The following is a 19,402-nucleotide window of genomic DNA, read 5'->3' as shown; positions in this document are numbered from 1 at the left end:
ATTTCATCAAAGTCGGTTCAGCCGAACTTGTGATACACGCATGCACACACAGAGGGAGAGTTCATAAAATCAAGTAATATATTGTTTCCAAGCTCTTTACTAGCCCTTTCAGAAACTGTTCATTTGAAGGCCCTATCTTTTTCGGAACAGAAGTTATAATCAAAAAAGCTTGACTAAGTCCTTCAGATTTCGCATCTAGTCTGGAACAAAAGTTTTACCCATTTTCGATCCTCTAACCAATGGTATATGCTATTGTATACCTTTCTGAATCACCATGTATTTACTTATAATATTATATATTTTTTGTATTTACTTATATATTATATAATACGTTTTATTGAGTTAATGTATTCAATTATAATAATAAAACTTAATTGAACTTAATTACTATTTTTTAACATATTTATAGCAAATAATTGTTTATTAAGCAAATATTACAATTATTATAAAGTTAAAGTTAAATTATAAATTTAAAAATGCTTGTTAGGCATTTATTGTGAGAATTGTAAAAATAAAGTTTTCACAAGTAAATTACTAAACAATATTCTCATGTACCAGTTTGGGGTTTAGTGCGCCAATACCTATATTAGAAAACTTCAAGTCTTGCAAAATAAAATATTAAAGATGGTATATAACTTACCATTGCGTTACTCTACCCTTGCTTTGCACGATAGAGATAACATTTTATCAATATCGGAAAAAATGGATATTTTAATCGAAAGGTTTTCGCATAATTGTGAAAATTCTGAAAATCCCTTGATAAGACAAATATCAACAACTTATTTATAAATTTAGACTAAGTTTTACTATAGAATAAGTTTTTATTAAAACTAAACTGTTTATAGATTTCTCTTTTGTTTTTCCTATTTTTATACTTTTAAATTGAATTTAATTTTTTAGATAAACAAGTTTTTTGAATAAGTCGAAAAGAATAACATAATACAAAATATTAAACATATACAAAATTATTGTAAAATGTATATTCATCTGGAAACAATATAGAATTGAAAAATTGAATATTCTCATAAAAATTTTGCTGATCTCAGCATTTGAAGCTATGCGCGTGTATCATAGTGTCTTAACTTACATATGTACCTAAAGCTATATCGCACGTCTTATTGTTATAAAAAATACATAAATCTGTTAAAATTGTTATATGTTACTACAAAATTATCAGTGGCAGAAAATTAAAAGGAGTAGATAATAAAAAAAAAATAAAACAAAAATAAAAAATTTCGTATTTTAATTTTCATACGAGTATTTAATTTTTTTCTTAGGTCATAATTCACCTATATGCTACTTTTTTGTCTTAATAGTTCTCAAAGAATGTACAACTATCTATTACAGAATTATACTAATTTTAAGCTTATACTAATTAATAATATGACAGCGTCAAAAATTAAGCAAAATTGTACGACTTAGTTTGAAACGATTAAAATTCAAAGCATATTTGATTTGTAAGCAATCAATCTAATGAAACTAATTCGTATGAGAAAAATAAAATAGTCCTATTTTCCATTCAATATCTCGAAACAAAGTGTGTGTACTAAAATAATGAAGTTAGTAATAAAATCATAATTTTATTAAATTTTCTCATTTTCTTCTTATGGTTTTTTATTAAAGCATAAAGAGTTTATATGAAGAACATAAAATTATCACTATCGTTTTAAGTTTAAAGTCATTTACATCTAAAAATACTTAAGAAAATTTTTATATAAATAAATTATGGAGTTTTATTTTGATGTTTGCAAAAAAAAAATACCGAAAGAGAAGAATGCATTCAATATAAATTTTATTAAAACTATATTTCCTAAAATTTATAAAAATTCAATCGAAACACACCTTCCTTATTATTGCCATTTAAGAAAATATTGAGTTAAATTACGAAAGAAAAATCAAAATAAATTTTAAATTGAAAAATTTTTGTAGGGTAAATTCACAAGACTCTAAGCACATTTTCCTTTTACTACAAAATTTATGTCCAAGAAAATACTGGGTATTTTAAGTAATCAGTGTTAACTTAGAACTAATATCTCTAAATTTCTAAAACACTGTAAAATGATTATACATAATACTGCAAAATTATTCCAAGTTTCCATAGTACAGAAATACATAATCATTTGTTGCTATTGGTTGCATTTTTGTATAAACATATAACTGATTATACATATAACTGGTTAACTGATATCATTAAACCAATAAATCTATAAAAAAGAAAAATTTTTAATTATGAAACATTAACGGTAATTATGGAAAAAATTATTTTTTTAAAAATTTTAGTTAGAAGAGCAAATCAAATGCCTTTAATTTTACATTTCTCTATATACATAATAAAAATAAAAAATTTTAAGCAAACGAAAAGGATCAACTTTTTCAATAGTTTTTTGTCAAAATATAATTTCAATAGAAAATAAATTGAGGAAAAACATACGAATTATGCTGAAGTTGACCCGACCCGATTGAAGTAATTCGGAAAATTTTTTTAACACGGTGGCTTTTTACTTACCAGAACAGTGTTTCTGTTGTCAGTTGTTACGGTAATATCAATTTTAAATTTTGTGTTTTAGTTTTTCAAAATCTCTATAAGTAAAACTAAATTGGGCGTCGACAATTTAACAGACTGTATTTGGAAAAAATATTATAATCTAATAAAAAATCCCATACGTCAATTATGTCGTAAAAAACAATTAAAGTGAACAAAAATTTCCCCAAATCAAATTTGATTTGTAAACTTTAATCTGATTAGTTGTACGATTTACACTGCCTATAAGATTTAATTTGTACAACTAATGACAGTTTAACGGATAGACATGTGGATGGGCATAGTGAACTTGAGATACACTTTTATTTAGGAATTTTTTCCCAATAAACAAAAAAAATTGTTTTGATTTTAAGGTACATATAAATAAGTTTCTCACCCTTTAAAAAATATACTTACATATGTATAAACGCTCTATGTAAATATTTTTGTATTAAAATGTCGGTACAAAATTAATATATATTTTTCTTTTCAGCTCTGAATGCATTAGATCTTCAAGGCCCGGTGTTTCTCCATGAACCGCCACACAAGGTTGAGTTTTCCAACAATTCTGGCGCAATAATTGAGTGTTCAGGAAATGGAAGCCCTCCACCGGAGGTATTTATATGCCCCAAAAAAATTCAAAAACTCTGCAATATTTTTCAATTTTTAAAAAAAAAAATAAGTGCAGTAAGGTATATATTACAAACCTTAAGAACTATAAGTACAAAGATAAAGCTTGGTTATAGCAGTTTCTAAACGGTGTTTTGCAAAATCTCTCTTCCTTAAGAAATATTTTCTTTTTTCATGTTTTTATTTTATATAATATGTTATGTAACTTGAGAATAAAATTTACTGAGTTTACCAAAAATTCAATGAAATGAAAAGTATTACCTGGATTACTATAAAGAACTTCGAAGTTAATTCTGATTTCACTTCCCAGACCTGATTTCAAAATAAAAAAGAAAATGTTTTCAATTAAAAAGAAGAAGCCTAAAAAAGTAGTTAATGCTGTAGTAGAAATCTCTAAACTGAATAGGTCTTGGTTGCAATATTTTCTGTAAGATAAATTTTGAAACTTGATTTTTATAACAATTTATATGTTACGAGTAAATACCCAAGTTATAATCGTAGACAAGCGAGATTTTTTTGTCAATGTATGTTATATTCATATTGTATTAGCAATTTTAAAAAAAAATTTTATAACGTTTTTTGATTACTTGATTAAAAAGTTTGCAGGGTTTCTGTAATAACAAAAGTACTTTTTTAAAAAGTTAAAAAGTAAAGAAAAAAGTAAAAATTGCAATGGGACCCAGATTAGCCTTGAACCTACGAGGTGAAATTTTTAACAAATTCATCATTAATTATCTCACCTCTCTCCCAAGAGGGAGGCTAGTGTAGTAATAAATTTAAGCTCTTTCACTCAGTGTGAACATACAACAGTATGAAGAAGGTAGTGAGGTGCAGAGAATATGAAAGTGTGAGAGAGTTAAGGAAAAAATTACAAAAGAAAAAGCGCAAAGTGTATAATTTATTACCACATCACCAGTTAAAGGTTCCATGGTGGCTTACATTTCCATGGAGAGTCCATTTTTAATGTAAAAAGATTTTCCTAGAGCGAGTTTCTATAGTTTCTACTTACATATATACCTACATATGTATATTGCAAAATATTTATAAAAGTTATGAAATTTATATTATTATTTAATTTCGTTAAAGGTTGAATGGACAACGATACCATCGTCGCAGGATCTAGTCTTCACTCTACAAAACGGTAGTCTAATGTTCTATCCATTCACAGCAGAAAAATACCGGCACGAGGTTCACGCCACTGTGTACAGGTAAAAGTTATTTGCCAAACATAATAACTTGCATGAGTTGATATTTTTGTGCAAGTTTTTTTGCTATATACATATATGTAACTTACACAACCACAAATAATTCTTTATTTGAAAAAGTCTTAATTTTTTGAAATTTAAGTATGTAATTTGTAGAAGGAATCACGATTTTTTAAGGCCAGGCTTAAACGAAGATTATTAATAGTCTCAATGGGTTCCAACTCAACCCACGCATGATCTCTAACAAGGTATTATAGTCCAAAACAATTTTAGTATTGTAAGAGGCCTTCTTAATAGGACTCGCATCCATCAATGTTCGGAAAACTCATTATAATAATAAAATAATAAAAATAAATCTTCACTGACAAATGTAGCAGTGGTTTTAATTAGAATGAGTAAGACAAAAAACAACGTTGTTTTTTTTCTGAGCCACAAATAATGCAATTATAAAAGCAATAACAAAGCCATGCCGTAATCGAGTTCGAGTTATGACATGCCCGTCCGTCCGGCCAATCGCGCGATAACTCAAAAGCGAATAAAGCAATTCTCATCAAACTTTCACAAGTTGCTTCTTTTGCGCAAACGACGGCTGCTATTGTAATTGGGCCAATTTGTGGGGTCCAATACAACGGGTTCGGGTAGCTTCCATAAAACTCAAAGAGGTTTTTTTAAATATTTTAAAAACTAATAAAGATATCAATATTGAATTTTGTAAAGATGTGTCCAATTATACTCTACATATTTTCTAAAAGTTTTAATGGAATTGCTGCACTGGTTCGGGTAACTTCTATACAACTCCAACAGCTAAATTTAAATATTAGGAAAAATAATAAAGCTAGATTCATTAAACTTGACAGTCATGTGTCCGATTGTTGTTCAAATATATTCCTGAAGTTTCGTTGGAATGACAGATTCGGGTAGCTGCCATACAACTCCACAAGCAAATTTTAATTTGTGAAAATAATAGAGTTAGATTCATGAAACTTGGCAATCGTATGTCCAATATCAGCCCACACATGTCCCTGAAGTTTTAATGGAATGGCCTAACAGGTTTGAAAAGCTGCCACGGAACTAGAAAAGCTAATTTAAAAATTCAAAAAAATTATAGAGTTAGATACATGAAACTTGGCAGTTGTGTGTCCAATAACTGAGAGCTAATTCTAGATATTTCAAAAACAAATTTTAAACTCAGATTGCTTACGTGCAGGGTATAACTCGGTCGGTTTATACCGACTGAAACGTTTTTACTTGTTTTAACTTCTTATTTAAATGTGCTTTTAAATTTTATCTTTGTTTTAGAAAATAAAAAAGTGCAGAATTCATTATATATAACTTTTGTTGTTCAAGTGATTTTTTAGTAAAAAAATGTTGGAAATAAAAAAATGGTAAAACTGTCCAAAGTGAAAAAATGGTGTTTTAAAATGGTGTTTTAAAAATTTTTAATTTATTTCAGTAGTTGAATTTTTAATTTATTTGATTGTTTTTTGTCTTTTGTTAATTTAAGAAATATTTGAAATATCAATAATATGATACGAAAAATTAAAAATTCATTTTGGTTTTGGTTTACTTAAATATTTTTGAATATTCAAGTGAATAGTTAGTTTAAAATAGTGTTCATGATAAAAAAAAATAAAGTTTGAAAATTTATGATTCGATTGATTTTTGACCATTTAAAGTTTTTAGTTTAAATAATATTTTAAGTACCAAGATATATATTAAAAACATAGTAAAATAAATTAAAATTTTGATAACAATTTTACATATTTTATTTCGCTCAAAAAAAAACCTTTATAATTTCTAAATAAAAAGTTAATTCAAGACATAGTAAAACATATAATAAATAATAAAAAATTTTAAATATAAAGTGTTTACTTTTTAATATGTTTAAATTTTAATACGATTGATTCATGTCTATTTTCGATATTTGAAACATTTTAATTAACAAAATTGATTTAAATAACAAGGCAAATGAAAAATTTAATAATAATTTACCATACTATATTATTTTGCTCGAAAAAAGCTTTTCTAATTTTTGCATAAAATTTTAGTTCAATATTATTTGGAAATTAGAATAATTTTAACAATTTTGTCAATTTAAACGTCAATTAAAATATTAATTGACAATATTAAAAACGTTTCACATTGTCATATTAAACCTCATTTAAAATATTGTTAACTAAAAAAGTGATTAATTAAATATAAAAAGAAAAATTTGTTTTTTTTTAATAGGTTAGCAATAAAAAAATCATATTAATTTGCTGAATTATTAGCCATATTAACCGTTATTAAAAAAAATATATTAAAATATATATGTAAAAGATAGATATTTTATTGAAAACTATTTCTGATAAAATTGATGCCCTTGTAGAATGAAATTTTAGGAGTCTTTGTTTCTTCTTTTTCACATACAAAAATGCTGCTGTTTTTGATCCATTATATCTATTATTTCCTCTTTTAAGCATTCACGATGGTAAAATCTGTTGAAAGTAAGTTTTTAAATTTCTTTTTTGTTTCCATGAAATTTTCGAAGCGATATATAGAGCATATCAATTTCTTATATGTTCTCGTATTCAGAAGTTGTTTAACGTTATAATGTGTTCAGCACCCACATTTGATTTTATTTTTAAAACAACTGTTAAAACTATTTTCTTAGGATCAACAACACATACACATGGAAATAGACAATGTCAAAAAAAACCGTCAGCGGTTACATGGGAATTTTGACAATTTTACAGTCGGCGGTGAAATTCACTGCGAGATTTTCGCTTGATTCGGGACAGTCCCATTTAAATATGTGTGTTCTATATGAATTCTGACATTTCTGAAAAACGACGATTGCATTCAAATAATATATTTGACCAAGTTTACCAAAAATCACGAAAAAAAAGAAGAGAAAATTTTCAAAAACCAGATTTCAAAACTCATTCCTTGCAGTAGATTTTTTTTGCAGCAAAAATACATTTTTGTATTTTATTTTTGTATGTGAATTTAATATAATATAAAAGATTTTTTTGACTACTCAAATATAGCATCCCTGTTAGTCTGTATGGGCTTTGATTTTTCTGCACTCATATGTATATTTACACATCTGAGATTACATATAGCCAATATTATTTTACATATTATAGCTAATATTATTTGAATTTATTATCATGAAATGATTTTAATAATTATCTTACTTTTGTTTATAAATAGATGTAAATTGAAAAATCTTGTTGGGACTATTTTAAGTAGAGAAGTGCATATGCGTGGAGGTAAGTGTATATCAATTTTTGCATCATACATCAATTTTTAATTTGCTAAAATGTGTAATATCTTAAGCATATCCAACTCTTCCAATATATATAAAATCGAGAAAAATTCTTAAATTGGTTAAAATTACTGACTAATGTTTTTGAAAATAAAACTTTTTTTTGTGTATTCTAAAAGTTTCACATCTTTAATATATTATATTTACAAAATGGTTTCATTATTAATAGTGAAAGTCTTTTGTGACAATATTTTTCGGAATGAAATATAATAGTTTTGCGTTACTGAACAAGAAAAAACAAAAATGCAGTTTTACACAATAATTCGCGTGTTGTTGTGGGCGTAAAGTACCAGATGGTTTCTGAAAATTAAAATACTGACGTCAAAAATATTGCAAAAAGAGACTGAAATAAAACATTCCCAGAAATAAATAGAAAAACTGCTGTTTATGATTAACGACAGAATTAATTAAAAGTGAGAGCACTAGTTACCAAACATGTTAAATAAGTAAAATTGGAAATTTTGAAAATTATTCATATTTGAAGCTAGAACAAAAAGTGCACGGTTTGAAAATTATGAAACAAAATAAATTTTTTAAACAGTTGTGGTATCTGAACTAAAAATGCTGTGAATAAGTTTGCTAGGTTTACACGGGTTTTAGGTTTACATAGCCTATTTCTATTGCACTACCTTCTGAGGGAATTTCTAAAAGGAGCGCTATATCTGACATAGCAAAATTCATAGCAAAGCTTGCTTTAAAAAAAATCGCGAAAAGCAGCATTTTGGCTTTACAGTCACTGTCTTCTAAAGCGGTTACTATATTAAACTCCATTAGGAAACAATTTATTTGCCTACAAACGAAGATCTGCATTCTTATATGTGTCTATGCAGACAGATATAAGCTTATATGTGGCTATAGAAAGCAACCCGAATATATTTAAAAAGAAAAGATATGTTTCCGCATTCAATAATATCTAAATTTGGATTGTAATACAGGAAACTTGGATGGGAAATGACACTGTGGAAATATTTATAGTGTGTGTATTGCAACACTAACATGTTTGATGTTCTAGGGTATGAAAGTGGAATGTTTCACCGGTGACGCTTTGATCCCTGAGGGAAGCTTTTTTTATGATCATCGATGATGACCGGTTGCAAAGATTAATAAAAACTAAAATTCCTAATTCGTATTTTACTATGAAAGTGAATTTCAAAATTAAATTGAAATTTAAAAATTGAATTATGAATTTTCAAAATATATACATATTTATTAATTATTCTTTTGCTTTTTTTTGGAACAGTTGTAAATCAAAAATATTCGGTCAATGTACACGATGAATACGTTATGACTGGCAACACTGCAGTTTTGAAATGTCAAGTAAGTGGAATAAACATCGAATTGAATTTAATAAATTCTAGATTTAAATACAAATAAAGCTTTGGATTGATTCGATATGTTTAATAGTGTGATGATTTAATTTTAAAACTTGCCGGGTTTGAACAGCAATATTTTGGTTGTCCATAAACAATGCCTTAAATTACAATATGTAAAAACATTTTCAAAAACCAATTTAACTTTTTATTGATATTTTAGTTTTTCTTACATTAAAAGTAATTGTTCTGTTGTCATAGCAGAAAACGTAAGAAATGCAAAGAATTCATAATCTATAAAAAATTAAATTAATTATTATTAATTATATTTTTTTATACTGTTATTAATTATTAATAGCTGTAAATTAATTATTTTAATAAAATATTTTTCAACATGTTATTTCTCAAAATGTTGTACATATATGCAAAATTTTTTAAAAAATCTTACCGATTTCCATTATTACAAACAAATTTTTGTGTTTGAAAATTAAGTGAAAGTAAAATCCTTTTTTAAATTTGCATTCATTTTTTTTGGTTTATTTTTTAACAAATTGTTGAAATTATATTTTTTATCTTTCAAATTTACAAACCAGAGCTTATTCACTTCAAATTAAAATTTTCCATTTTAAGTTCTTAAATTTCAAAAGAAATTTTCTTGAATAAAGAAAAAATTGTGATTTAATGCACTCTGGTCACTTATTGTTATTTTCACTACTATTCTACTTTTTAGCTCTTTTTCAATAAATTTTTTAAAAAGGGCTTATTAGTTTCACTCTATTCATTCGTCCGCCCGTAGACATGTTTACAAAACCTCTACGCTTTTGAAGATAGAAAGCACAAATTGCATCTGAACATAAATTTTTGCTAGAAACTTACTTCTGCACAAAATTTTTACCTCTCTCCCCTCTAAAAGTTATAGCGCGCAAAAACCCTAAAAATGTCATATTTAAACCGTTTTCTAAAATCCGCTTTTTCAAATTTTGATTTTTTCTATAGACCTCAAGTTTAAGGTGTCAGAAGCTTTAGCAGCTTCTGGACACTAATAACTATTCATTTCGTTAAAATAATTTTTTTTTCTTTCTCTACCCCTTCTCAAGTTGTTGCCGCCCAAAATTTGTAAAATTTTAATTTTGTGCATCTTCGGAAATACATATCCGAAACTTCAAGCTTTTTTAAATTTCTATAAATGAAGAAAGCTGACGGTAAACTATGTCATTAAAAAATATAATACCCAACACACGTCTGAACCTTAAAATCGCGCGTTATATCGAAGTCTCTTTAATTTTTTACTGACCGCATTCTGCATTCGATAGGCAGGTTATGTGACGGTAACAAATTTTGCATATCGAGTTTTCGGTATGAACGCACTTTTCCATGGTATGGAAGTGTAAATAAACTTTTTTTAACAACCTGCCGGTCTATCGGTCTGTGTGTGCACGCGTGTATCTCAAGTTCGGCTGACCAGATTTTGATGAAATTTTATATGTAAGTTTATCTCGACTATTTGATTGATATATCAGGCCTCGGAACTTTTGAGATATATCAGGCCTCGGAAACCAGGCTTTTTAGTGGGCCTGTTTTACATTTTTGATCATTATGAAGAAAACATTCAACAGATTTATTTGAAATTTCATATATAAGCTTCATTCGTCGGTATGCGAAACCTCCTAACTTTTAGAAGAATTCAGATGTCAGCAACTGGATATTTACTATGTGCCAAATATACATTTTGGCCTATATAACGAAAAATAATCAATCGATTTCACTGAAATGTAATATTTAAATTCTTCGTATAAAAATTCTTCATATATTGAATCTCTAAATTTTTTGGAAAGATCAGGGCTTGGAAACTGATTTGAGGGCCAATTTTACAATTTTTACATTATCTACGGAACGAATTGATAAAATTTCTTGAAAAATGATATTTGAGTTCTTGTTGTTACCGAAACTAAATGGCAAGCATTTCAGGGAATTCGGGTAGCACAAAGCGAAACTCTACCAAGAGCCAAATTTACAATTTTCTAGGAATGTTAATGTTAAAGCTTACTTAATGCCCTAAAAATTGGAAAGAAGTATTTAACAGGCATTTTTACAATATTTTGTAGCACTTTCACTTAAATTTCTACAATATTCTGTAAAAATTTCTACTTAAATTTCTACTTAAATTTTTACAATATTCTGTAACGCGGGTACGTTCAAAGATTTTAGTTCATTGAAATTTTGTTTTTTAATATAATTCCGTAAAATCGTTAATAAAATTCTGTATAAAGCAAAAAAATGCTTTTGCAGAATTGTATTTTATAATTATAAAACACAAATATAAATTAAATTACTTCCTTCCATCGCTTTGCAATACATTTTCTTGTTATATATTTAATTTTTTTTTCTGTCACTTCATTCCAAAGTTTTCTTCCAAAGCTGTTGTTAATTGTCGAAAAATATAATTGTTTTCATAAAAGAAATTTGATTTGAAATCAATTTTAAACAAATAACTGGTACGCGCGTGACACCTACAAATTTGTATAGAAAATAAAATTTAGAATTTTCTTAATCACATGTCAAAAAGAACAAACTTGAAAAAATCATTATTTTTTATTTGGTGTTAATGATGAACTTAAATTACTATCCTCGCATTTTTTGTTTGCTATTGAAAAATAGAATAAAACTAGCAACAGTGGCCTTGCTTAGTGTTAGGCTACCGCATTAAGAGATTTTTCTGAATTGCTTCAATCAGGTAAACTTCGATATAATTCGTATGTTTTTTCTTAATTTATTTTCTATAGAAATAATTTTTTACTTTGAAAGAAAATTATTGAGGAAGTAGAAACGAACAATTATAGGCACTTAATTGATCCACTTTAGGTTCTTAACTGAAACTTTTAACTGAAATTTTAAAAATATTTTTTTGCATAATTGTAGATCCTTAATAATAAAAAATTTTAGTTTTGCAGATTTATTGTTAAATTATATTAGTTACACTGAAAAAACGCATATCTAAAGTGGCTATAAACCATTCTGAAAGTCATATTTGGGGTTTGAAAATAAAACATTTCATAACTCGTAATATTTTTAGCCAAAATAGAAATAATTTTTTCTTTATATGATAAAAGCTTCTTATAGTCAAGCAAAGCTAAAACGGATTTAATGCACAGCAATTTCGCAAAGAATCCAATTTTGATAGGTTGCATATTTTTATCGAACATACTGTTTTTGCAGATTTCACAGTTTTCGGAGATATTTTGTTTTAATTTTAAGTTACCACTAATTATTTAAAATAGCCAATATTTGCTTCAATATAAAAATGTTTTCAGTAATTTTTTCTAATAAATGAAAAATATGCTTAGAGTTTGGTAAATTCACCCTCTGAAAATTTTCCAATTTAAAATTTGTTTTTATTTTTCTGTTATAATTCAACTCAGTACCTTTTTAAATGGCTATGGGGAAGGTTTACATACATGGAATTTCTACAAATTTTAGGAAATATATTTTTAATAAAATTTATTTCAAAAACTTCCCTCTTTGTAGATTTTTTTATCAAATATTAAACCTGAAAATATATTTATTTAAAAATCTTTTTAAATATTTTTAGATGCAAATTAACGCAAAATAAAATAACCTTAACAAATGAATTAAAAAAATAAAAGAACCGTAAAATTTATCGCTTTTATGGATCGAAATAATGTTTGGAGTCCTTGTAAACTTGTCTTAATGTCTTCATAAATTAATTTTTTTATTAATATTGTTGTCTACAATATTAATAAAATAATAAATAAAAATCGCTTATTTACATTTTTGCTTTTGATTATCTATATGTATTTATAATTTTATGTTCAATTACATATGTATGTAAATTTAATTAATAAAACGACAAAATGATAGATCGTTTCGGCTTCGAATAACCCAAAAATTACGTTTTCTTAAGTTTAAATATTTTACTTTATATATTTACTTTATTAAATTACTTTCTGCCGAATTTAATTTTAGGTAAGTCATGCGCCAAAGTATGATAGGACATTGTAAATAGAATATTAATTTTCCGTAAAACTTGAAAAATTATAAATTTGGCAAAATAAAATTTAAATTGAATTATGCATTTTACTCAAAAATTTTGTTTTTGAAATAAAAAACACTTTGAAATAAAAAAATTACATGTTGCAAGAAAAAAAGTATGAATGAAAATATGAAAATATGTTTATATGTTAAAATATACCAATATTTTTAAAATTTTGTTTTCTTACAGGTACCTAGTTACATGTCCGAATTTGTAATGGTAACCGCATGGGTTCAAGATTCGGGCATGCATTTGTATCCTAATACGGATATTGGAGGAAAATATACAGTTTTATCAAATGGTGAATTGTATATCAACAATGCCGGTACGATAGATGCATATAAAACATATACTTGTAGAACAGTTAATAGGTTAACAGGTTGGTATTAGTTAAATATCATAATAAAAAATCGGCATTTAAGTAAAATTAGTGTAACATCATAATAATAAAGTAAATCATTATTATGATGCTATACGGCAAAGGGAAAATTCAAGCCCAGTTTTTATTTTTTTAAGTATAAAGTAGTATTTAAATCAAATCAAGTGCGAAAATTTGTTAAATGCACAAAAATTTCTATTTAAATAACGACATTTTGAGCACACTGTTTAAGACCAGTTTATTGTTTTAAATAATGGAAGAAATTAAAATAAATTATCGTTACAAGAAAAGTTAAGTAAACCCTATTTTTATATTGCGCCAAAAATTAGAAAGTAAATATTCTTAAGCTTAAAATATTAATATTTACTAAACTCCTATTTTCAAATTAATTTTAAAATAAATTTTTAAATTTTAATATTATTTTTCAGGTGAAATTCAAGTTTCTACTTATCCAGGTAGAATAATCGTTACAGAACCAAAAGGTTTAGTTCAGCCGCGTATAAATGTTGAAAAACATTCTCTACGGCACGTTGTATTAAACGGTCAAATTACACTACCATGCATTGCCCAAGGTCATCCTGTTCCAACATATAGGTAAAATAAAGCTATAATAATTTTAAAGCTTTGAAATTGTGTAAGCCAACTGAATTGGATATGAGAAAGACTGCAAAAATAAGTAAAAAGTTTTTATTTTTAAAATATTATTTAAAATAGCTTGAATAAAAAACAACCTGATATGGTCAGCACATAACCGATCGCAACGTGTATTACCTAGTTAAGTGAAAGTGTTACAGAATATTATAAAAATGCCTGTTAAATACTTCTTTCCAATTTTTAGGGCATTAGTAAGCTTATAGTTAACATATCTAGACAAATGTAAATTTGGCTCTTAGTAGAGTTTCGCTTTGTGCTACTCGAATTCCCTGAAATGCCCCCAGTTAGTTTTGGTAACAATATCCAATTTCAAGAAATTCCATCAATTCGTTCCGTAGATAATGTAAAAAATGTAAAACTGGTCCTCAGATCAGTTTCCGAGCCCTTATCTTTCAAAAAAATTTATATGTTCAATGTTCTAATACAAAAAATTTAAATATTAAATTTCAATGAAGTCGGTTGCTTATTTCAATTCATATACGCAAAAACGTATATTTGGCCCGTAGTAAGCCTCCAGTTGCTGACACTTGATTTCTTCCAAAAGTTAGAAGGTTCTGCGGACGGTCGAGCGAAGCTTACATTTCCCGGTTGAATGTTTTCTTCATAATGATCAAAAATACAAAACAGGCCCGCTAAAAAGTGCAGCTCCCGAGGCTTGATACATCCCAAAAGTTGATCAATCCGTGACACAGTCGAAATAAACTTACATATACACGCGTGTACACACAGACCGACAGACCGACAGACAGACCGACAGATGGACGAACCGGCAGATTGCTAAAAATAGTTTATTTACACCTCCCTACCATGGCGAAATGCGAAACTACCACCGAAAACTGGATATGCAAAATTTGTTACCATAATATAACCTACCTATTGTATACACAATGCGGTTGGTAATCATGGTTACGCCTACTATATATCCATGCTCTTTGGACAAATTTGATGTAAACCAATTTGTAATACAAAAAAAAATTGATATACTCTAATTGTAATAATAAATTCTGTAAATGAAATTTTTTTAATTCGAATTTAGTATCTTGGTTATTGTTAAGATGAGTTCTAAGTTTTGAGGAGGTAGCAATGTTCTTCAAGAGTTCTAAATTCTTATACGTATAGAAATGTCGAAACATAATTTTCTCAACAAGTATGTTCTCCCAAAAAAATTTTTTCCGAAAATTAGCTACACAAAAACTTAAAAATTTTAATATATTCCTCAAATTTTAACTGTTTGAGACTATTTGTAAGATTTCAGAGTAACAGTTTCAGAGGATTAACCCTTTCTAACACCTTTTATGTTACGTTTTTTGGAAGGGAGGTTTTAGCTACAAAAAGATCAACGCGTAGAAATTTTGCGATTATTGTTTAAAACATAAAATATATGTGTCTTAATAGCTGATAAGCTTGAAAGTTATTTTTTAGTAATATTTTAATCTATTTCTGATTATTTGATGGTATACCATTGTTCAAATATATTTATTATTGTAATAAAATCTCCCTGGACCTATCTTACTATTTTATTACAAGTATCTAGTTTTTTACACTATCATTTAGAAAATAGTGAATTTTATTAGAAAAAAGACGATTGAACTCGAATTGTAAATTTATAGAATTAGAATTTTATTTTTTAAAAATAATCAAAGTTGCGCTTAAAGAAAATGGATAAGTAATCATTATAATCGTAGTTATTCTAAATTATTAGATACTGATGGCTAAGAAGAGTAATGGAACTAAGTTATTGAGGTCCAATAAATGATAAAAAGCTTGTTTCCAAGGCAAAATACTAATAATCAATCAATAGCATTTGGTTGTAAATTGTAGATTTGTAAACCGGGATAACAGCGCACAGCCATCACGCGTTAGGATCTATTGTGGCCCCTCCTGAGTGCAGAGACATGGTCCCATAGCACTCGCTTGAGATCCGCAGCCCTCATGTATTCGAACAACTTGTGAGACCGTACATCCGCCACCGTGAGGGTGAAATCCTCCAGTATTTATCTTCCTCCGCGAGCGATAGCAACACACTCTTCCAGAAAGTGTACTGGAATCTGCCTCTGCTGCCCAAGTCTGCTGTGGCCCGACAAGACCCCAGTGAGAATTTTCACCTGATTCTTGCTCATCCCTATAATCTTCTTGAATCGCGTCTGGTCATATTCTCCCAGAAGCTTCTTGCCCTATCGCAGCCACCGTTCTTAGTTCTCAACGAATAGTATGTGGCTTGATTCAGCAGAAGGTTTCCCACCCTGAGGAAGTGTGTTTGCCCACCTCCTCGCCAGTGCATAAGCTGCCTCAATTCCTTCCGCGCCCCCAAGGCCTGGCATCCAGAACAAAGTGACTTGGTTGTACTTTCCCAATTCATTAGGCTTCGGAAGACAGCAATATAGTGCAGCGGAGGATATTGGAAACGAATGCAGCACCTCGATGGTAACCTGGAAATGTCACAGAGAGTTTTCTCAAATTTTCCCCTAGCATGATTACAATATCATCAGTATAATCTTGAACAAAAAATTTCGTGAGGAAGCATTTCATCAAGGAGCCGGTCCATCACCAATCTCCACATCTTGCGGAAATCCCAGGTTGCTGAGTGGACGCAGAGGGGAGATTCCTCATGTCCACACGAATGTGAGCGTTACGGAGGTGGTCCTGATATTGCTTAGAAGATTGTTGCTTGCCTTGCCTTGCTGCTGCTTTTTAGTTGTTTCCCGCCGGTGTTTTCCCGTGCGCCCGTTTGTGTTCTTTGCTTTTGTTGTATATTCATTTTTTATCCCACCAGCAAATAGTGAAAAGGTAGTCCGCTAAGTCAGAGCCCCGATAGACATGGTAAGGTCAAAATACTCTCTATGGTGACCCGGTATCAGAGAAAGTGTTCGCTGCAGCGGATATACTGATTATGATTTTAAATTTTCAAATAGCTGTAGCTGTATAGAATCACCAAACATGATTTTCGATTTTGTTGAATTTTCTATTTTGGAAAAATATTTATTTTAAATAATGAAACATAGAGACTAAAATATTTTGTTTATTTTACTTTTTAGGTGGTTTAAGGAGGATCATGAGCAATTACTTCCCCTTCAACTTAGTGAACGTATCACTATGATATCAGCAGGTCTGCTCAAAATAATGAAGGTAATTTCTTCCATATCATATTGGAATAGTTTAAAAAAAATGAAAATGTAACAAAAATTGTCATTCGACCAACGTTTCATCTTTATAAAATCTTCGTAAAGACTGCATTCTATTCCCACTATTATAACTTTACCATTAAATTATGATATATTCCAAATAGTTACTTGCTTCATGACAATACTATTTCCAAAACAATTTATGAAAAAATTTTAAAGGAAAATTAAAATTTAAAAGTTTACAGAAAAATAAATTCTTTTTTCAATGTTGTTGTCAAGGAAACTACCATAGCATACTACCTTTCCTATATCTTGAACTAAATATTAAAAATAGCGTTCTTTCATATTTGAAGATACTTTTAGAGCTTTGTTTGGAATCACACTAATTATAAATTTTGAAATATATTTATTGCGTAGGCTCGCTTAGAAGACAGTGGTAAATACCTATGCTGGGTAAACAATACCGCCGGCGAAGAAACTATTCAAGTCTCTTTAACAGTAACAGGTAAGTTTAAGTAAAAAAATAGGTATAATTTACAGTACAACACGGTTATAAGAAATACTCATAGAAAATACTAAAAACCTCCTATGCGCACATCTTTTTATTTTATAAATATCAACGTGTTTATTGAATTTTCTTTAAAGGGTACTTTCTATTGCATAAAAATTAATGACAAAATGAGTTTCTTTTAAGCGCTTTGTACTAAATTATATATTAATTTAAAAACTTTAAATCTTGTACAATTTAAGAATTGCGACGAATCAGAAACTTTTGTGATACAACTTGTGCCAACAACTCTTTTCAGCTCCACTTACAGCGCATTTGCAACCTCAAATTCAAACAATCGATGTTGACAAAGATGCACAATTCCAATGCATTGTCACAGGTCATCCTATACAAAATATAAATTGGGTACATGACGGAAAACCCATTCTCAGAGATAACAGAATTGAGGTATTAAAACTATTTTAAAAGTTATTTGTTCAAGAATCTTAAAGATAAAAATAGACAAATTCGAAAATGTATACACACTTTATTATGGGGAAAGTGCAAACACACATGCATACATATATGATAATACAAAATGCACTTTAAAGAAAACTTATTATTAATAGGTTAAGAAAATAAGTTTTCCATCTTTGTAACATTCTAGTTTTAATTCTTTTTTCTTGGGACGAAAATAAATTTCTTTTTTAAAACTTCTGCTAGTTTAAGATCTAAGAATACATCACTTCTTCGAGTAATTTAAACTAGATTCACTTCTAAATACTAAACAAAATATTTTAATTTAAAAAAAAATAACGGTAAAAAAAAATATTGGGCAAAAAAATTATTAAACTTTTTTATTATTCCTTTAATATTTAAAGTATTTCTCTTTCTAGATATTTTCAGATCCTCCAAGACTGATTATAAAAAAAATACAAAAGGAAGATCAAGGGATGTTTCAATGCTTCGTTTCAAATGAGTGGGAACAAGTACAATCAACAGCTGAATTACAACTAGGTGGTACGTTCACATAAGTTTTTTTAATTGACGATTGGACCTTATTAAATTATCTCTATAGATGCTTCTCCTGAGTTATTATATTGGTTTTCGGAACAAACATTACAGCCAGGGCCAACAGTTTCATTAAAGTGCGTAGCAACAGGGAATCCACCGCCACAGTTTGTATGGACTCTAGATGGATTTCATGTAAACATTAATTTTACTTTAGGTTATGTTTAAATTAGCTTTTTAGGAACAGCTATTTCTGAATCCTAAAGTTGTCTTTCTCTTTAACATACTTCGTTTTATAGCTTTAGTTTTCCTAATGACGTAATGTAGTTATATGATAGAACTTTTTGAGCCATTAAACAATATCATGAACTTTTTGAGTTATTAAAGGGTTTAAACACATTTGGCTTTTATCACATTTCTTTGATCGGTTTGCTTTACAATAAGCGTTAAAACAGATTTGATTGATGAAAGTTGAATAGTAAAGTTATAAAATGTATGCAACTCTACATGTAATTCTATTTTCTACTACTATTTATACATCCATTTTATTTTTCAAAACTACTTTTTTGAATAGAATTCAATTTTATGTAGCTTATCAAGTTTTTTTTTATTTTGTTATAGTCAGTGTTCGAAGTGAGGCGGGATGGAGGGGGATGCCATCCCAGTACTTTTAAATAATTGGAAACCCATCCCACCACTTAATAGGAGAGAAAAATGCGGTC

At 28.1% G+C, this 19,402-nt stretch overlaps 1 protein-coding gene across 3 annotated transcripts in view; it reads left to right on the top strand.

Annotated features, from left to right (window-relative positions):
• The window catches only part of LOC129611547 (cell adhesion molecule Dscam2), a 53,935-nt gene that overhangs the window by 7,731 nt on the left and 26,802 nt on the right, over positions 1-19,402 (top strand). For all 3 annotated transcript variants that reach the window (XM_055524742.1, XM_055524743.1, XM_055524741.1), the window contains exons 3-13: positions 3,015-3,136; positions 4,238-4,359; positions 7,552-7,610; positions 8,907-8,983; positions 13,217-13,406; positions 13,835-14,000; positions 17,096-17,186; positions 17,600-17,687; positions 17,989-18,137; positions 18,566-18,689; positions 18,748-18,875. In XM_055524742.1, coding sequence (XP_055380717.1) covers positions 3,015-3,136; positions 4,238-4,359; positions 7,552-7,610; positions 8,907-8,983; positions 13,217-13,406; positions 13,835-14,000; positions 17,096-17,186; positions 17,600-17,687; positions 17,989-18,137; positions 18,566-18,689; positions 18,748-18,875 — 1,316 coding nt within the window. The remainder of the gene's footprint in view (positions 1-3,014; positions 3,137-4,237; positions 4,360-7,551; positions 7,611-8,906; positions 8,984-13,216; positions 13,407-13,834; positions 14,001-17,095; positions 17,187-17,599; positions 17,688-17,988; positions 18,138-18,565; positions 18,690-18,747; positions 18,876-19,402) is intronic.

Source organism: Condylostylus longicornis, unplaced genomic scaffold, assembly GCF_029603195.1.
Source record: "Condylostylus longicornis isolate FDR11 unplaced genomic scaffold, ASM2960319v2 ptg000051l, whole genome shotgun sequence".
NCBI lineage: Eukaryota > Metazoa > Arthropoda > Insecta > Diptera > Dolichopodidae > Condylostylus > Condylostylus longicornis.
The sequence above is the reverse complement of the archived record's forward strand: the minus strand, read 5'-3'. Positions and strand labels throughout refer to the sequence as shown.